Below are 20467 nucleotides of genomic sequence, written 5' to 3' on the forward strand. Positions count from 1 at the left end.
AACTTGATTGTAGATTAATAGAACAAGTTGTCATGAGGTACATCTAAATTTTAACCACTCGGATTAGCCTTAGCTTTTAAAGTTATATCATCCTCTATATCTTAATTTTTTTTTTACATAATTGATAAAAAAGATTTAAATTTATCACTCTCAAGTTGATGATGATGTATGACATCTTATGATTAAAATTCCTAATGCAATTAGTTGATTCAATGTATGAAATTACATGTGGATTTGGTATTCACAATTTAGAAAACCACCAATTAAAATAAATCTATCTTCTTTTGATTTGAACTAAAAATGCAAGAATTTTGTGCCAAATATTTTTTTACATAATCATATAAATCAAAGAAATTCAACGAGAAATTAAAATTCATAAAATATTGTTAATTCAGTTGGAGTTGACATCACAATTAAATACCCCATTTTAACAAATTTTAAAAAAATCAAGAACAGTTGTGAAGACCAATAATATATTATGTACATGAAAATAGAACATAAAAAAGATAACACCAAAATATAGAAAATCTATGCCTTAACTATTATAAGGAGATGACTTTCGTAGAAATTGATAGTTGCACTTGCACTGCACACAAAGACTTAATATTCTTAAGACTTAAGATTGATTTTTTTTTGAAATATTTACTATACCAAAAGCTCTTTTTTCTCTTAAAAAAAATTGTTTCATGCTAGAATATTTGTGGCGGTACAGAGTTTATTATCATAGCTTTAATTAAAAATTCAGTAGATACACAAAAAACTTAAGAATAACACAGAAAAATGAGATTTATTACCTGAAAATCTAGAAAAGGAAAAAATTATAGGGCCTCCAATTGATCTGAATATAAACACTATGAATCGGATATTACAAAGGTCCAACGGACACTCTTCCCCTTAACAAGAGAGAGCATTAATGTGATGTAGTAGATATGAAAACTGGAAATTGAAGTTTTAAGATGCCTGAGTTATCATCTGGCATTAGTGAACGATCATCTCAACCACTCTTCTTATAGTAGAGAGCAAGTGATCATGCGGATTGGTATTAGATGTTGTTAATTGAGTAATTGACAAACAATAGTTGTTATCCAATAATAGATGTTAAGCAATGGTCTATTGTGGACGTCAGACATTGAGAAATATTTTGGGATCCGCTCGATCATTCTCTTTATATATAGGGAGAATGACAAACTATAAAAGTGTGCATCAATGTCGGTGGTTGAAAATGTTAGTCATTTGAAAGAATTAAATATCTATTAACTAGGACTATTAGATAACGATCAGTTTTCTACTAGATCATTTTCTTTATAGTAGGGGACATTATCATGATTGTTCTATAAGTTTTACACTGGCAGTCGATTACCTAACACCATCCTTCACTTTGACTTGCAATGCTTTATGGCGCAGAATGTTGGCAATTAAAATAGAAACATAAAATCAAGTCAAGTGTTGGAGAGATGAGGATGCTCAAGTGAATTAGTGGCTTTATATTTAGAGATAAAATGTGAAATGAATATATACATGAAAATGTTGGAGTAGCTCCAGTGTTAGATAAGATTAGAGGGAGTCACCTTAAATGGTTTGGTTATGTAAAATATAGGAGAGTAGATGTATTAGATCTATTCTATGTTAAGAAATGTAGAAATATATTAAAAAAATTTTGTTAGAAAGTATTAGAAATGACATTTGTTTATTATATTTAAATGTGAATTTGACCTTTAATAGGACACAATGCAGAAAAATGATTCATGTTTTTTTTCTGAAGAAATGCAAAAATTGCATTAAAATGAAAGAAATAACAACCTATTACAAACTAGAACGAAGAAACTAATGGTACCTTGATCCAAAAGAAAAAGGAACCTTATTGGACTTGTCGCTTCCAGTGTTTGTAAATATCAGGACTATTTTTCCCCTGAAATACTTGAAGCTCTTAATCACCACTGTCGTAGGTAATATCCGTACTTGTGTCCATAGTGGTTCGTTGTACCTATGATGTATCCATTGTTGTTATCCACAAATGGTTTGTGCTCATTTGCAGGGACCCGTTTTATCTACTACGAGCTTCTAGGAGTGTTTGTAGAAGACTTATTGTTGCTAACATCATACCCACCTTTCACCAATCTCAGGTTCTTGTTCTTCGTTGTTCTTTTGAGTTCAAATCAGGTCCGAGTCAAATCTTACATTCACCCGAAATTTCGGCAACCTCCCGGCATCTACCCCGTTTAGGGGAAAACTACAGGAAACTGGGCCTTCCCACCACGTGCAATAAAGGTGTGTATGGTAGGTGTCCTCGGACGAGGACACCGCGGCCATGATTATTTTTTTCCTCCCACGACGCGCAATATAGGCGTGTATGAGGTCTTTGACGGTACCTGTTTAAAAGACACAATTTGCTTTCCCCCCGCTCGGGGGTACTTATAAGTGACCCCGCCTCGCCGTAGGTGCCGCACCGGGGTCCCATCCCACCACGCGCAATAAAGGCGTGTATGGTAGGTGTCCTCTGACGAGAACACCGCGGCCACTAATTTAAATTAAAATAATTAATTATAATTAGTTTTAAATAATCATAGTTAATTGTTAACAATATAATTAACTATAATTATAATTATGAACTAATTATAATTTATCTTAATTTAAAATAAATCATTATTTGTAATAATTAAATATAATTCAAATATTTAATTATAATTAATTTTAATTAAATATAATTATTTATTATTAATAATAATCAATTATAATTAAAAAGAATTAATTTTAATCAAAAAAGGCATGACTTATATATGATTTAAGTTGGATTAGGATGAATTTTAGAGGGTTAGACCTAATAGAGAGTTAAATTAGCTCTCATTAACCAGCCCTAAATCAGCATGGTTCGGCAGATTTACTGGATTTGGCCGAAGCATCGTGCGTTAGGGAGAAAATTACCTTCACACAAGCGAGCTCCTGCGTTTCTTCTGATCAGAATGTTATAACTTTCGATCTAGCAGGCGGGGGGAATCCCGTCTAGAGAACTGGGGTCAGGTAGATGGATCGGCCAAGGCAGAGAGGGAGATCGGGTGTGAGGCTCGAGTAAGGAGAGGGATCGACAGGAGTTAGGGGCGCCGGATGTGGAGATCAGAGGTCTTCAGGTAAGAGGCTTTTCTTCCTCTCTCTCTCTCTCTCTCTCTATCTCTCGCTCTCTCTGCTTGCGTGAAACGTCGGCACAAGCAGAGGAGATCGGGCAAGGGACGGGTTAGGGCAGTGGTGGAGGCCGGCTTGGTGAGAAGGTAGAGTTCGATCGACGGGAGAAGATCGTGGATTATGATAGAGGAACTGAGAGCTTCGGTTGAGTGGGAGAGGAGCTCGCGGATTTCGGGAGGAGAAGTCGAGCGTGGAAGGAGCATCCATTGCCTTGGCTTCGTTCGGTATTTAACGACATGAAAATGGTACGATCCCACGGAAGTTCTGCAGGAATCGCGGAAAAGTGATGCTAGCGGCGTCGAATAGTCAAGTAACGGGATTTCTTGCAGAATTCTGGGATTACGTGGAATTTTTTTTAATTTTGATTTTCTCTCTTTTTTTTGTTGATTGTTGTTCATTATCTGGTGGTCAACATTCATATCACATTTTTTTAACCCAGATAGATTCTCAAAAGATTTGGCCCCTTATGACTCCCTTTTTTGAGCTTATAACACCAGAATATATCACATATCGCAGTTTCAGATAGAATCTCAAATGATTCTGATCCCTTATAGCTCCCAATAATTTCCTGACATCGTTCAAATCTCAGAGGATTTTGGCCTCTTATAACTTCCATCAAATATAATTTAATTACGTATGTGCATATATCATCACATTTTATTAGTTAAAAAGTAATTGAGCATGTGTCAAAATTGCATAATGTTGTATAACATCAACAATAATAATAACAACAACATCAAGCCTTTGTCCCATTACGTGTCAGCAACATGAATCCTTTTTCTCCATTGTGTCATGATAAAAGTCAAATTCTCATTTAAATCTAATAAAGAAAGATCATTTCTAATAATTTCTAACCAAGTCTTTTTAGGTCTTCCTCTACCTTTCTTAACATAAGTCAAATCTAATACCTCTACTTTTCTAAACGGGTCATCGGAAGGCCGCTATATTATGTTACCAAACCATCTAAGGAGAATCTCTCGATTCTTATCTTCCAATGGAGCTACTCCAACCTTTTCATGTATATGCTCATTTCGTATCTTATCTTTATGGGTAAAACCACTCATCCACTTGAGCATCCTCATCTCTACAACATTTAACTCACTATTATGCTTCTCTTTTAAAAGCTAACATTCGACAACATAAAACATTGCAGGTCTCACCACCATCTTATAGAATTTTTCTTTAATGTTGTATAACAACAGACAATAGAAAATCATACTAGTTAAAATGCACATTTTCATAAAATAATTAGAATATAAGGGATTGTGTAAAAAAATGTTTTAAGACTTTTTATATTATAACCCTATTTTCCAACATCCAGATAATTTTTTATTCAATAAAAATATCATAAATTTCAAAACCCCAATTGTTAAATTTCTAGAAAATATTCAGAATGTGCATAATCGTAATCTCTATAATACATAAAAGTTACGTGTTGAAAGTTTTACCAATGCAAAGTTATCATTTTTTCGCTAAGTGAAACCCTAATTTGATAAAAAAATTAGATAAAAACTTCGTATTTTTTTAAATTGAGATAGGAGTAATGTGACCTACATTAAGACGAACAAGTTTCCTAGCTGAGTTGATGGACGAAAAAGACTCGAAGTCCACAAAATTAGGGTTTTGTCTTTCTCTCTCTCTTTTTCCCTAATATCCCTAAGCAGCTCGCAGTTACTCAATTTTTTTGGATTTTATAAAAGCTTATAATGGTTAAGTTATTTATGTTAAAATAATAATATAATATTAATATAATTATATAATTTATTCAATTTTAATTTAAAATTCTTTATATCTTTAAATTCCGGAATCCAAATTTTACAAAAAATTATTCATAAATTAGCAAATCATATCTAGAACATTATGGTGAAATCGGTTTGCAAAATGGATACTAACAGTCACAAAAAACCCACTTTTTACGACATATGCTGATTTTTTAAGGAATTTCATAAGTGCCCAAAAATATGAAAAAATTAAGCTAATTAAAGCATTACGTTATATATGTTCTGGCAAAGACGGATTGTGATTTGAACTTATATTGACTATTAAATTTATTATTGACTATTCTAGGCTAAAAAAATTCTAAAATTTAAAGGATTTTCACTGATAGAAAGTGGTTTGTATGGTCGTTCTCCTTTTAAGAGGGGAAATAACCTATCAGGAATGAATATGATGGTGTTGGTTGTTGGTTGACGACAAACATTAGTGTTGGTCGACATTAGACATTGGTGTTATTTGTGGCATGCATCGACATTTTTCAATGTTCATTATCAACATCAATAGACTATTGGTGTCAATTGTTGCGAGGTATAGCTTTAACATTTCCCTAAATTTGCTCTACTAAAATCCTCCTTAGGATCTCGCCTCGCCCTAATTTTTCATTTGCCCCTTTGGGTGGAGAACTTAATCTTCAAACAAGAAAGATATGATTGCCATGAAGTTGAATAAAAGTGATTGACCAACTATCACATCATAGATTAAGTCTGTGTGTATTGCCATGAATTAGACTAGATGAGTTGAATGCTACTGTGATTCACCTAAGGTGACTAGAAAGGTGATCGTGGCAAGAATTTCTACTACTTTCAAAACTATGAATGTCTTAAGGATGAGTTTTGAGCTTTTAACCAAGACTCGTATCATCGGGGATGGATAGAATATCCATCAAATTACATCTCAACTAAAACTTTTGTAGTATTGGTGGAAGATGTCCCAATTCCAACAAAGAAAATGAGATAATCTTAATGTGTATATCTCATTGAAATCAAAGCCATCAAAATTAACTTGATTATTCTTTAGTGCAATTTCTTATGTATGAGGATAGATCAGTTGTGGTGATATTCTCATCATAGTATTAATGGTCCCTATGACGTGTAACCTTAGGTCTTATGACCTCATTTTTCATGGGTCGGGCAACCTACATACTATTTTTCACAAATAGCAGGCAAGGCACCATTGGTGAATCAAATGTTTAATCCCTTCCATCATATGAAGGCATTTTCTCTATGGAATGTTCTTTTAAACAATGAAAATGGAAGTATAAGGATTCGTCTCCATCGTTTGGATTTTAAGTAGCATCGTGATAGGAAGTGGATACAATTTTCTTGAAATCAGCGTACGACAATAAGAAATTAGTAAGAAGAATATACCAAAAATATTTTTATTGCAAGATATATGAAAGAAAATAGCAATAAATAGCTAGATCTTCAATTGGAGAGTAAGATCCGACACTTCCAAATCATTATCTGGCGAGCCCTCATAACCTAAGAAATTCTAATTTTAACAAACTCAAAACATAATCTTGAAATCATCCTATTATTGGTATTAAATAGGTCTCCTAATTCCCTCACAAATTAGCCCCCATTCTCTTAATAATTTCCTCTCATATTTGAATTCAAATTAGATCTCTTGCCCAAAATGATTTCCTCGTAATTATAATTAAAACATTCCTAAATTAGCCCCCTTTGATAGAAGCTCCCTCTTGATTAGAAAACTTATTAATTCTCTCCCAATCAAATCGGCCGGTCCATTAATACTCTCATCCCAAAGTGCCATCTTGTCCTCAAGGTGGAACGAAGGAAACCACTGCTGAAGCAATTGACTAAGGCTTGGTTTGGTTGGGTGTTTCTAAGGCATTTTTCATTCTACAATGGGAAATAAATAAATTTCAATCATTTGGCGAAACTGCTTCTCTCAACAACGTTGTTAATAACATCGTTTTGAGACGAAACGACACTGCTCTTATGCAACTCCTTTCCATGCACGTTCCCCGTTTTACACTTGCGACAAGTCTTCTTTACCTCGCAGTCGCTCGTCTTCTTTGTTAGGACGCCTTCGATTGTTCGTTCCAAGCACCGATTGAGGCCACCTGGATGATGCCGATCTCGATTTGCAGCAGGATTTTGTTGAAAATGAATAGGATGTGGATTCATATATCTGATTTGAAGAGGATTTGGGCGTTCCTTCTGATTGCGGTGAACAGGAGTCATCCGATTTTCTAGCCAACAAAGCAACTATAGCTGCCTCTGATGATTCGCACCAATCAGACGAAACAATGCAAATGGAAGAGTAAGAATTAAATGGTTTACACGTTGACATGGAAACAAAGAACGTCCAATTGGGCGATTGCAAGCAGGAAGCCTTGTTAGACCAGGTTAGTGCTGTATTAAGAAACATCTCGTGTGTAACATCAATCTAGATTTTATTTTTGCCGTTATCAATGGAATGGATGTCAAAATGATTGTGAATGAGCCGTATGAAGCTTCTTGCAGGTGTGTAACTTGTAGAAGTATAGCCATTAATGACACATTTTCTATAGATGAGTGCACATCAGGTGTTCGAGCATATGCTCCATTGGCAATTAATGCATAATTTTAACAAAACTAGCATCCCGCAACTACCCTAGGGCCTTCATATGGATTTTGGAAAGAGCTATGGTCAATCCGCTTGGAAGAATCCATGCTACGCTCAATATGAGAAGCTCAATAGGGTTGACATTCTTGTAGACAATGGCATCGCTTTGAACCTTAATGTTCAAATGGTGAATGACAACATTTCCAAATTATATTAATCAACTAGTTATTCATTTTATATTTATTCGTATTTACGGTTAAATGGCTAAATTTGTGATAATAAATTAATAGTTTTTAAAAATTTTGTGTATATTTTCATTTATTTAAATATTAAAATAAATTAAGTATATTTGAGTTTAATATATGGATACTTTCATCATTTATAATGATAACACTGAAACTTTTAATCATATAATTAAGTGAACTTAACATAATAATAGGAGTATAAAAAATGACTCAACTGAAAAAAGTTGGATTCATATTGTTTTCTTTAGTAAGCAATGTAGTTTTAAGACCATAAATTTGATACTATTATTTTTAATGAATATGTGAGGTTATAAAGAGATAAAATAATATAAATATAATTTATATTAATCAAGAAGTTGTTTATTTTAAATGTACTAGAATTTTTTGTTAAATGTCAAAATTTATGATAATAGAAAAAACTTTCTTAAAATTATATGTATATTTTCATTTATGTAAGTACTAAAAAAATTAAGTATATTTAAGTTTAATATATAGATAATTTCATTATGTATGATGAAAAAATTGAAATTATTAATCGTACCAAACACTAATTATCAAATTTAAAGTTTGAATAAGCACAAAAAAAAAATTTAACCAAACAATATTTTGTAATAACTCCATTATATAAAACGTTATTTTTGAAACTCCATTTTCTTCACAACAGCTTTAAGACAAACTTTTTCTAGAACATTGACGAACCAAACGAGGCCTAATAGCACTGGGTTGAAAAATAACACTGGTCGAATGATCCTTGCCTCCAACATCTCACTGATCAATCTTTTGATCTCATCCTTCTAGATTTGGGGATAATTGTACCGACAAACACTGATAAGTGAGGCTGCCTCCTTCAAGATGATAATATGTTTGTGTTCCTGCGGAGAAGGAAACCACTGAACTGGCTGGAACAAGTCTCGATTGCTGTAGGAGTGCCTGAGCAATGTCTGGTTCTTCTATCTTCTCTCCATTTTCTTCGCCTTTTAAACTCTACAACTTCAACAAAAATCTCATTTCTTCACCCTTTCCCTTTTTTGGAAGTTACTTCAAAATCCCCTCCATCACATCTGTAAATGTAACCGATAATGTTGAGCTAAGAGGAACTAGATTCTCCATAGGTGAGGTCATTGAATTCTTATTCACTTGAGATTGAGAAATTACAGAGACTTTGGAATCTTGTCCGGATAAGCATGATTTATTAAACAAATTCTTTTTGGCATTGATGACATTATGTCCTCAAATGCCGATTTGAGTTGACCAACTTTTTCTTTAAGATGCTCTTCCAATGCATCAACTTTCCCTGCCATCATAGGTCTAAAAAAGTGCTCTGATAACAATTTATTAGGAAGTGCTTGCAGAAATTTAGGAAAAACCTTATCTAAAATCTGATTTCAGCAATGTTAGAGAGCCAACAACAAGAAAACTAGAAATATAACACACAAGAACACATTTTATTGAATGTCTTATGATAGAAAAGACAAGATACAAATGTATCTTCAATTGGAGAGAAAGATCCGGCTCTCCCAAATCTCTAGCTGCCGGCTAGAGCCCAAACACCCAAAGAACAATCTAAATTCAGCAAACAACACATCATACCTGTAACCCTAAGAAAATCACCTACTTAAAGCAAACAATAAATAGCAAATACCCAAGCATCCCTCCCCCAATTCCCTCCTATTTCCTTAATTATTTTTCTCCCAAATCAGCCCCCAAATATACTCTCTTAAATTACGAAATATTTCCTAATTAATCCCCCAAATCAGCCCCCAAATCTATAATCTTTAGTTAGAAAATATTTTGTAATTAATCCCCTCCAAATCAGCCCCGAAATATGCTCTATTCAATTAGGAAGCCTATTTTAATTAATCTTTTTTTTATTAAGAACCTTCCTAAACAGCTCAGTCTTTATTAAAAAATTTCCAAATTTTTTGCCAATCAAATCGATCGGTCCATCAATACTCTCCTCCCAAAGTGCCACCTTGTCCTCAAGGTAGAATGAAGGAAACTGCTACTGAAGCACTTGACTAATAACACTAGAATGAAAAATGGTTTGACATTGGGTCGTATAATCCCTGTCTCTAGCATCTCCCTGATCAATCTATTAATCTCATCCTTCTCAATTTGGGGATAACAGAAGAACACTGATATGTGAAGTTACTTCCTTCTAGATGATAGCATGCTCGTGCTCCCGCGGAGGAGGCAACCTTTGAACTGGCTAGAACACCTCTCGATACTGTTATAGGAGTGGCTGAACCATATCCGGTGCTTCTATCTTCTCTCCATCTTCTCTGCTATCTAAACTTTGCAGCTCCACCACAAATCTCACTCTTTCACCCTTTTCACTCTTTCAAAGTGACTCCAAAATCAACCCCATGTCATCTGTCAACATAGATGATAATATTGAGCTGACAGGAACCAGATTCTCCATAGGTGTGGTCATTGAATTCTCGTTCACTTGAGATTTAGAAACTATAGACTTTAGAATCTTACTTGGTATAAGTAGGATTTATTAAACCAAACTTTGCATCAGATTCAACTACTCTAGCCAATTTGTTCATGCTTTGTTGACAGTTCTGCTTAACAGGAATTAAATGTCGTTGAAGTTGATAATGTCCTTTGATGTGAAGATCCAACACCTTTATCATTCCTTCTAGGTTGGAAAAATTTTCCTCCATTGATGACATTTTTTCCTCAAATGCCGATTTGACTTGGCCAACTTTTCCTTTAAGATGCTATTTCAAGGCATCAACTTTTCCTGCCGCCATTGGTCCCAAAAAGTGCTATGATACTAATTTTTTAGGAAGTGGATAAAATTTCTTCGAAATCAGCGATTGAAAATAAGAAATTAGGAAGAATAATACACCAAAATTATATTTATTGCAAGATATATGAAAGAAAATAGAAAGATACAGTTGGATCATCAATTGGAGAGGAAATCCGGCTCTCCCAACTCCCTAGCCAGCGGCTAGAGCCCTTATAACCTAAGAATTTCTAATTTCAACAAACTCAAAATATAATCATAAAATCACCCTATTGTAGCCTTAAATAGGCTCCCATAATTTCTTCCCAAATCAGCCCCCTTTTCCTAAATAATTCTCTCTCATATTTGAATTAAAATTAAATATATTGCCCTAAATAATTCCCTCCCAATTATAATAAAAATTTTCCTAATTAATTCCACTTTGATTAATAACCTCCTAAACAGCACCATCTTGATTAGGAAACTATCTAATTCCCTCCCAATCAAATCGGCTGGTCTATCACATCAATCAGTTGAGTGTACAACATTTTAGATTTATATGCGATCTTTAGCTCTAGATTTATTTAGTTGGCTATGGTCATATAATTGATACTTGTATTAAGATAATGTAAGCAAAGATGCCACCACTTTTGGCATCGCCCACCCTATCACTATCTACAATGCCAATAGGCTATCCCATGCTTGCTATTGTTCAAGCCCGAGCAAGCCTTTCCAAGCATGTTCGGACCCAATGTCATTTTTGATGTTATGAACTCACATTCTTACACTTTTAAAGCCATAACAAAGCCTTTAAGCAAATTTTGTAGATTTTTAAGTCAATATTTTAAATAAATATTCCCTTCAATGATGTTCCACCTTCTCAAAAGAGGGAAATTATTATCGAGGTGGAGTACTTTAGACCATCCAATGGAATATCCTAATTCATTATAGAAATAACCAAGAGACCCATTTCAGAAATTTACAAATTTGCTTTGTTTCTACACCTTTAAGGAGCATTCAAAAGGAGAGAGTTTTGGGACTCAGATAGTTTTAAAGCTCTACTTGCTAGCACCCAACATACATCGTCGGCCGACTTAGACACCCTCATCAACACCATCATGACTGCCATCATTCACCCCCTTCATACACTGTTGATAGATATTGGCTCCCATGAGCCTTAACTCATAACACATGCTCTAATGATCATAAAAATAATTTAATTTAATTATTATTATATTATTTTTTGGACTAATATACTTGTTACATAATTAAAACTAATAAGTGCAGGTGTACGCAAGGGGGGCTAAAATTCAAATAGAGTGTGTGAATTTGAAACCAAGATAAGCAAGAAATGAATCAAGATCTGAGGAAAGGTCAAGAAACTGAAGACTATAAGCATCAAATCTGGTTGAAGTTGATTCAAACTGTAAGGCGAATGTCAAGTCATAAATTCTATTTTTTTTCATTTTTTATTTAGCAATATTCTAGGAAAAGGAACTTTGTGAAGCAACTATCAAACACACTAGAGCGAGCAATAAAAATAATTCTAAAATTTTCCTTAAAAGAATATAGATTGATCATGAACTAACATGCCATAAGATATGCGCTTGATCCTTAGAATTAGATAAGATCAATATATATCACTTAATAAATTTATAATAATGAACTGATCATACCATACATTTTAATTGTATTGTATGTTCAGCATTAATTTTTTTTTTAATTTTAAATAAATTGAATTTAAACAATTGTTTCCTTAATTAGACGAGTTCAATGTTTGACTTAATTTAACTGTACGATTATCTACCTAAATTTACTTAATTAAAATATGGAAATTAAATTGTCAATAAATATAAATCTTATATAATTAATCATACATTATGATGTCAATCGCTTGGACAATTGAATAGTTTGCTTTTCCCAAGATTTTATATTTAATCTAATCATATTGTATAATGACCTTATTGCACTACTTATATTTTCTACTAAAGAATGTTTTAGGATTTTATTTTTGTGTGCTTTGTATATAAACGTTTCTAAAAACTCTAAAATGTGTGTTGAGACTAAAAAAAATCTGAGAAGAGTGCTTTGAGAGAGAACTTCAAGCTTTTCATTTTGAAACCCTAAATGGAAAAAATCTCTTAAGAGTGTGTGCACTCATTGCTATTTTCGCTTTTGTTCTACCTTAAATCCTCCAGTATTTCATTGTTGTTGTAGAAAATTATTGCTTCATGAAATTTTGTAAGAGATCGGAAAGATCTCAAGCTTTTTATTGTAGGAAGTTGTGGATTAACCGGGAACTAGAGTAACGATCTTATAACTTGGAGTAGAAGATGTGGGGTTTCTCTATTACTCGTTAAGGAGAGGGGCTCTCTCCTTGAGGTGGTGGAAGGAGATAGTAGTGAATCCTTCAGGTGGAAGTTTTAAGGCTTGGACATAGGTATTAGTGCAGAACCACAAAAAAATTTGTTTGTGCCGTCTTCCATTTTGCTTATTTATTTACTACTATTACTTGCTTTTCTCGATATTTTGCATTATGGATAATATGCTTGATGATATTATTAGTTTCTTTTGATCTAAAATATTTACTTTTTAGTTATGCTTGCTTCTATCATTTAAAAAATAAAATATTTTTTTTAATATTAAAATAGAAATGGAGATTTTAAAATTAAACACACTAATTCACCCTCTCCCTTTGCTGGTCACACACTTCAATTTGTATTATAGCAGGTTACTTTACAAAAGGTTTCATAACTTTAAGTAGATGCTACAGTGGCCCACACCAAAAATTGTAGAAAGCTCACTCCTTTCTCTGTTATTATTTAAGGTAAACAAATTGTAGGCTGCACTGCTTCTTTCCTTTTAAATTTCAATTTTATGTATCACCTGGAATCTTTCTCTTCTTCTCTTGGTGCTTAAATTAATTTTCTTGTTGCAGCCTATTAGATAGAAGTTGAGCACTAAGGACATAGGATTTCCACGGTATATAACTTTGATGGGTACCAATCAAACAATTACGCCTTCCAAATCAGAAAAATCATCTTCAATAGTGCAGGTAAGAATTCATATTGAAAGTGCTTTCTTATCTCGTAATAATATCTGCTTACTTTATACGATCTGTGTGAGAAAAATGCCTATTTGCTTATGACAACGATATCATAAATCTTATTGTCTTATTAAAAGTCTTCTAATGCAAGTCATACCATTTATATTACTTACGTACATGAATGCATATACAAATTGTTCAGATGATTATATGAGAATGCAAAACACATTAATGATTTTACCATGTAGTTTGTGCGAAAAATGTTGACACTTGTGTGAGAAATAGGTTGGCGGGTTGACTTTGTTACAGAACCCATTAATAATACCAAGCATTAGGAATTATTGTTGGCCACTGCATGCCTTTTATCATTGTGTTTTATTTAGGAGAACCATAATGCCATTTTAGAAACCAAATTAGAAATACCTTTTAACATTGAAGTATGTCAAACTTGACTCACGCATGGTAAAGGTCCTTTAAAGGCTTATAACGTTGCTATAAATCCCCTAAATGCATTCGTTTGCTTTATCCTGCAACAAATGAATAAAAATGACGTTTGAATAACTTTCTGGCAGCATCCACAGATACGAGAAATTGCTTTTTATTAGGCCTAAACACTGTTAACGGTTCAGCATAGATTAAAATAAACTTTTAGTGCTGATTGGTCCCACCAACTTGTTTTGAGCCCTTGATGCTATACTTTCGATATATTTTCAACTTATACATGTATCCCCATTCGCAGGAGCAACCTTCTGTTCATCCTTATCCTGATTGGGCTTCCATGCAGGTTGGGATGAGTATAACTACATGGAATGTGTTTTATATTTTTGCTAGCATAAAAATTTATTTTACTGTTGAAGCATTGCTAAAGGTCCGACTTTTAACATGAATTTACTTTAAAGGAATCTTCTATTTCTAGGCATACTATGGTTCTGGAGTTCCAATTGCAGCTCCTTATTTCAGTGCTGCAGTTGCTCCTGGTCATACTTATCCATATATGTGGAGTCCGCAGGTACTTCATTTTCTCAATGTATTTGGTAGCAACTAGCTTCATGATGTAGTTACTATAGCTTTAATGTTCAGCGATTGCTGATGGAATCTGGATGATTGATTCGTGTGCTATTTTTTTTTCTTTCCAACTAGTTTCAGAAACGTGTTCTAAAACTGCACAACCTCACCCCAAAAACACACATGTAGGGGCATAAAATATAAAATTATGGACTAAACTATTAATTCTTGGAATTTACAATTAACAGTTACGGTTGCTATAATGTATAATGTTTGCTCAGAATTTCAACCTTGAAAAACTTATTTCATTACCTTCTACTTGCAATTAAGAAATAAGCATCGTATGATGTCCTTGGCTAAATGTACCATGTTTGTACTCTTTTTTTGAAATGAAAGCCTCCATATTTTCTTTAGATATAGTTTTCCATGATCATAAAGGTTTTTTTTTTATTTGGGTACATCCAATTTCTTACATTTCTATTCGGCTTGTAATTTTCTTAAATACTTCTTAGTACATTTATTTGAGCCTTTTTTATGGCCTGTTCTCAAGTCAAAGCCGATGTTCTGCAGTGAAATTTGAGGGATATAGTGGTTATGAAGCATTCATCGTTACTTTAATGACTCATAATTTTTTACCTAAAAGAAGTCTATATATGATAGCTGTTTAAAATTTGGTTGCTGAAGAAAACCTCAAATTGTTGGAATAAAAATAATAATACTGGCAAATGATGTTGACAATGGGTTTTTTTATTTAAAAGTTGGTAATGGTGTCAATAATAATGAATCTGGTTTTATTTAAGTCTCGGTGTGGATATATTGATGACTGTTGAGCACTTCGCAGTGTATAAATTTTTGATGAGTGCAAAGTTTATTAAAAATTGGACCCAAATAGTGGAATATGGTTAACGATGATTATTTATTATTCTTTAAAATTTACAAAACTATCTTTTTGGATGGCATGGATTATTCATTTTACAGGTTAATTCCCATTCTGACATTTTGGCTTTCTCAGCCCATGTTGACACCTTTTGGGGGGCCATACACAGCAATCTGTCCTCATGGACTTTACCCACATCCTTCAGCAACCCATGTATGTTTTTACTTATTAACTTCTACATTTTCTACTGACAGTTTTTTGTAAAGTGACTCTAAAACTGGGGAGTGTGAGTATGATATTAAAAAAATTTACCATCAGAAGTTTTTCTTATAAATATTTTTTTTCAAATTTTTGAGGAGAAAGATGAAATCACAGATTTTTTTATTTTATTCAAACAAATTTCTTTATTATTGAATGGTAGTTCTTTTTTAGGACAGTCATTTACTTTATTTGCATTGACATATATCATATTAGATCTAAATTTATCTATGGATGACACCCGATCCTACTAGAAGAATAACACTGAGAAAATGACCTAAAAACTTATGTGAGAATGGAAAGAATAGTCCACTATCAAGAATCTATAGTACAAGTGCTCAAACTACCAAAGGTTCAAGATAACCAAAATATCATAAATACTTCTCTTAACCCTTTATTTATAGGGATTTGAGCACTATATAAAAGGCTACATCTATAAAGAAATAGAAAATATAATTCCTTACAAGCTCTCAATACAAACTACTCTAGAAATATCTTGCTCTCTGACTGGTTGAAGGGAGAGTAAATTTGTATGAATCTGATGGTCTGCCTTCAGGTGAGTTAAATATTGTGGAGTATTGAATGAGTATTGAGTAGGAGGGGCCTCTGGTTGGTGGATACTTTGGAATCATCAGCAACCTATGTTGGAACCTTGGATCGCCTAGAAAAAGAAGGCAAATGAGCTAGTGTTGTAGGGAAGGAAGGCCATGTTCATGGTTGAATGATAATGATATGGCAAGCTAAGAGCCCATTGAGTAAGTGCTTTTTTGTAGCAAAGGTGGCAAGTGTGAATGATGACACTCCTATGTTGATGATGGCGTACGACTTCGGTGGATAATCAGCCGTACGAGGCAAATGGTGAGTTGCCTAGTCACGAGAACTCTTGATTTGTTCCTTCAGGGGGCTATTTCCCTCTGCTTTTTCAGGTTAGTGGGATCCAACAGTCCTTAGGCAATCTCATTTGTAGGGCCCGCTATGTGCGAGTTTCTTTGTCGCGGCCTGCTGATTACCTAACTAATATCGAATAATGCATATATAAGTATATATTTACTTGTCCGATTCACTTGAACTTTTGATAGGTGGGTGATGAAAAGGATAAGTGAATTAATGATGAGTATTAAATATTGCTATCAAATTATGACTTGTTTATTGTTACCTCGATTTTTCTCAATAATGATGATGATGTGACATTAACTTTCTCTAGCCCCTATAAGTAATGATTTTGCATTGGAGATCCTTTACTTCTTTGATGATTATGAATAGGGCTATTGAGTCCTACGAGTGCTATCAAAATGAACCTTGTCGAGTTAGCCTTGTCGGGTATAGAACAATCAAATTGGGCGGCCTTTTGCCTGGGGAAAGCTAACAAGCTGTTAGGCCCGTTCACTCTGAATCGGCCCATCCATCCCAAGGGCCGGCTCACCACTACTACAGGAGGCGGAACTTGTCCGCCTCCATGGATGGTTCCCGCCTACATTGAGGGCCCCACTAGTCCAAGTGAATTCAAATTGAAGAGGAGGAGGCTAGGGCTGGGAGGGAAATTAGATTATGAAAGTTTTTCTATTAAAGAGGAAGAGATGTTTAGGGAAGGATTATGTTTTGGTTTGTTCTCAATTATGATTTCTTGGCGACTTGGGCTCTAGACTCTCTTATCTAGAGATTTGGGAGTGACGATCCTCCTCTCGAATTGAGGATCTCTTGTATCTTGTTTTTCTTATTGTTTGACTTTGATTTTCTTACCACAATATATTTTTTTGGGCTATTTTCACCCATATTTCACATTGTTCTCGTTGTTTTTCATCCATTGGACATAGGTTTGCTTGCGAACTCAAGTATTTCCTATCAAATTTGTATCAGAGAAAGTCTTGGGACCGGTGGAGGGTTGTTTTTGGCAAATTCCAGCAGTGGTTTTTGTTGCAACTCATGCCTATGAGTTTATGCTTTTGATAATAACAAATATTGTGGCTCACTTTTTGTTGTCTACTTGTATTTGAAATATATTTTTGTTTCTGTGTTTGCTAACATTTCAGGATTACAGTGCACCTTATAAGGCTCAATTTTTGACAGAATAAGTTTTATTTGTAATTTTCATTAATGTATTTTTGTTCTGTAAGGGTGTATGCTTGCTTGTAACATTGCTTATTTAATTCTGTCTTTTTAGAGTTTTCTGTTTTTTGTCACATCGTCCGGGACGATCCACAAATCGGTCTAGACGATCTGTTAAAAAGAGAAACCCTAATTAGGGCTTCCTGGTTAAGACAGCTCATTAAGCTCATCATCCTAGACAACATTCGTATCGGCCGGGATGATAGGCTCAAATCAGAAAGAATCAGTCGCCATATCTATTTAGCTATTGTTTATTTTTGGTCATCGTCCATGACATCATCCTAGACGATGCAACAATTATGCCTAAATTAATCTTGTAATTAAGGAAAGCAATTAAGGTTTGATTGCTCGATCATATCATCCTAGGCGATCGCAGGATTAGCCGTGACGATCAGTTCACAAACCTTAGTTTTCCTTGGACGATCAAACATCGGCTATCTTCTATTCAGGGCGATACTCTGGATGATTTTCATGGATTTGAACTAATCGTCCGGAACGATCGTGAGATCGACCTGGACGATCAAGCTATTTTTCCATCATCCAGACATCCATTCAGTGCTATTGTTTGGATAATATTCAACGATTTGTACTGTTCGTACAAGACGATATTTTATCGGCCTGGATGATATGAACAAAAATCTTATGATCATCCCAAATTGTCCTGACTGATTGAGCTTAATTAGCACTGATCGTACATGACGATAAAGTCGATTTGTTGCAATTAAGAGCTATTCTGAAGCTCTTCTATTTAAGACCTCTTGTTCCTTTCAAGAGAGTATCTTTTGCTGCTGTTCTGACCTGAGAGAACCAAGAGGAGAGGGAGAGCAAGGGAGAGAGAGAGAGAGGATCTTGTGAGGGGTTTCAAAAAGGTTGCTCCAAGCAAGGATCCATTGTTTTCCTTAATTCCTTGGGGGTTCTAGAGAGGTCTAGTTCAGCATCTGATCAAGATTCTCTGCCTTCTTCAGGAGGAAGCAAAAGGAGTTGGGTTCTCTGCCTGCTTCTGGAGGAAGCAAAAGGAGTTTGGTTCTCTGCCTCACTTGGGTTGGTGGAAAGCAGGTTTGTAAAGGCTTCTCCGCCTTGTTGTGGGGGCAAAAGGAGAGACACTGAGTTTAGTGCAATACTCGGAGTGTGCCTCTGAGGAGTGAACGTAAGTCGTCTTGACAAAATCACTATAAATTTATGTATTCTTTATTACTGCTTTCACATTTAATTTCCGCACTTTGATTTCTGTGCTGAATTTTGGTTTTTTTTAAGATTGTGTTTTGATCAAATTTTTTTTTAAAATACCAATTCACCCCCCTCTTGGTTAGCCTTGGGACTAGTTCATGAGGGCTTAACATCCTTGTCGAACGTTCAAGTGCCATCAGAGCACTTTCAATTTTTGGTTCGAAAATGAGGTAAGTTGCTTTTTTTGGAGACCCAAATTCAGATTTTGTGAATATACAAACTCCGGATAGTGATGGCGGCTAAGAAGGTGAATTCTTTGGAAGATAGGCTTGAAGGGGAGATGAATCAAATCAAGAAAACGATGGAGGAAAGGATTTTCTCCATGGAAGGACAAGTAGCCGATCTCCGGGATATGATGAAGAAAAATTTGGAAATCCACAGCCAAACGGTAGCTTCCACAAAAAGATGTGGAAGGGAAAAGCACGAATTCTGAAACTCGTAGAGAGGAAGATTAGGTGGAAATCATGGATGACGAAAGAAGAAGACCATATTTGGAGCCTGTCCAGTGAGAAGAAAGTGAAGGTTGATATATGGAATGCTAGGAGGGATACTATGGCCGCCGATGTGTTGATTTTGAAGAAAGAAGGGGGGAATTCGAAGGGGGTTTGGGCTATGGCAGGGCAAGGGACTAAGAAACGTAGGTAGGGCCTAGCACTTGGGAGATGGAAGGCTATGGAAGAATAAGGGGGAATGATGGCGATCAGAAGGTTAGGAAGCTGAAGATGACCATATTTGAAAGAGAGGATGCGTTTGGGTGGATTTATAAGGTGGAGAGATACTTCGCCGTCAATGGGCTAACGAAGGAGGAGAAGTTGACAGTGGCAAGATTATTCTTGGAAGGGAAGGCTTTGTTCTGGTATTAGTGGATAGACTAGAGGAGACCTATCTGGAACTGGAGGGAATTCATGGACTATATAGTAGAATGCTTCCAAACCGACCATGGAGGAGATTTTTATGAGCATTTATTTGCTCTAACATAGGAGGGATCGGTAGCAGACTACCGGAAGCGGTTTGAGAACCTAACCAGTAGGGTGGAGAGATTATTAGATACAATATTAGAGGGGAATTTCATAAAGGGGTTGAAGGTAGAGATCTGAGCAGCAGTTTTGAGCACCTAACCAGTAGATTGGAGAGATTATTAGATACAATATTGGAGGGGAATTTCATGAAGGGGTTGAAGGCAGAGATTCGAGCATCAGTGAAGGTTCTTATGCCTCGTGACTTGGGGGAGGTCATGAAGTTGACCTAGCTAGTTGAAAATCAGAGAAATCTAGAGAGTGGAGTCAGGTGTAGCAGCATAGGGGACACTTACAGGATGACGATCACCCATCTAGCACCTAAAGGTCATGCAATAGGAGGAAGTTGGGAGGCCACCAGGGAGAAGACAGTAGGAGGGAGTGGGTGAAATTTCAAGAGGTTGATAGAGAAAGAGATGCAATAGAAGA

General features: G+C 34.9%; 1 protein-coding gene across 16 annotated transcripts in view; it reads left to right on the forward strand.

The window, feature by feature from the left end:
• Positions 1 to 17512, forward strand: part of LOC110104342 (G-box-binding factor 3-like) — a 37356-nt gene extending 19844 nt beyond the window's left edge. For 3 of the 16 annotated variants that reach the window (XR_003699769.1, XR_003699666.1, XR_003699592.1), the window contains 6 exons: positions 11791 to 11929; positions 13234 to 13330; positions 13442 to 13558; positions 14289 to 14333; positions 14466 to 14558; positions 15567 to 15665. Coding sequence is in view for 6 of the 16 variants with exons in the window: in XM_028700885.1 (XP_028556718.1) it covers positions 13499 to 13558; positions 14289 to 14333; positions 14466 to 14558; positions 15533 to 15682 (348 nt within the window). In the remaining 10 variants the exon portion in view is untranslated. Of the gene's footprint in view, positions 1 to 11790; positions 11930 to 12921; positions 12944 to 13230; positions 13331 to 13441; positions 13559 to 14288; positions 14334 to 14465; positions 14559 to 15532 lie in introns of those variants that run through there. The other 13 variants (XR_003699743.1, XR_003699708.1, XR_003699565.1 and 10 more) reach the window with 10 other exon arrangements.
• Positions 17513 to 20467: the final 2955 nt, after the last annotated feature.

Source organism: Dendrobium catenatum, unplaced genomic scaffold, assembly GCF_001605985.2.
Source record: "Dendrobium catenatum unplaced genomic scaffold, ASM160598v2 fragScaff_scaffold_0, whole genome shotgun sequence".
In the NCBI taxonomy this organism is placed as follows: Eukaryota; Viridiplantae; Streptophyta; class Magnoliopsida; order Asparagales; family Orchidaceae; genus Dendrobium; species Dendrobium catenatum.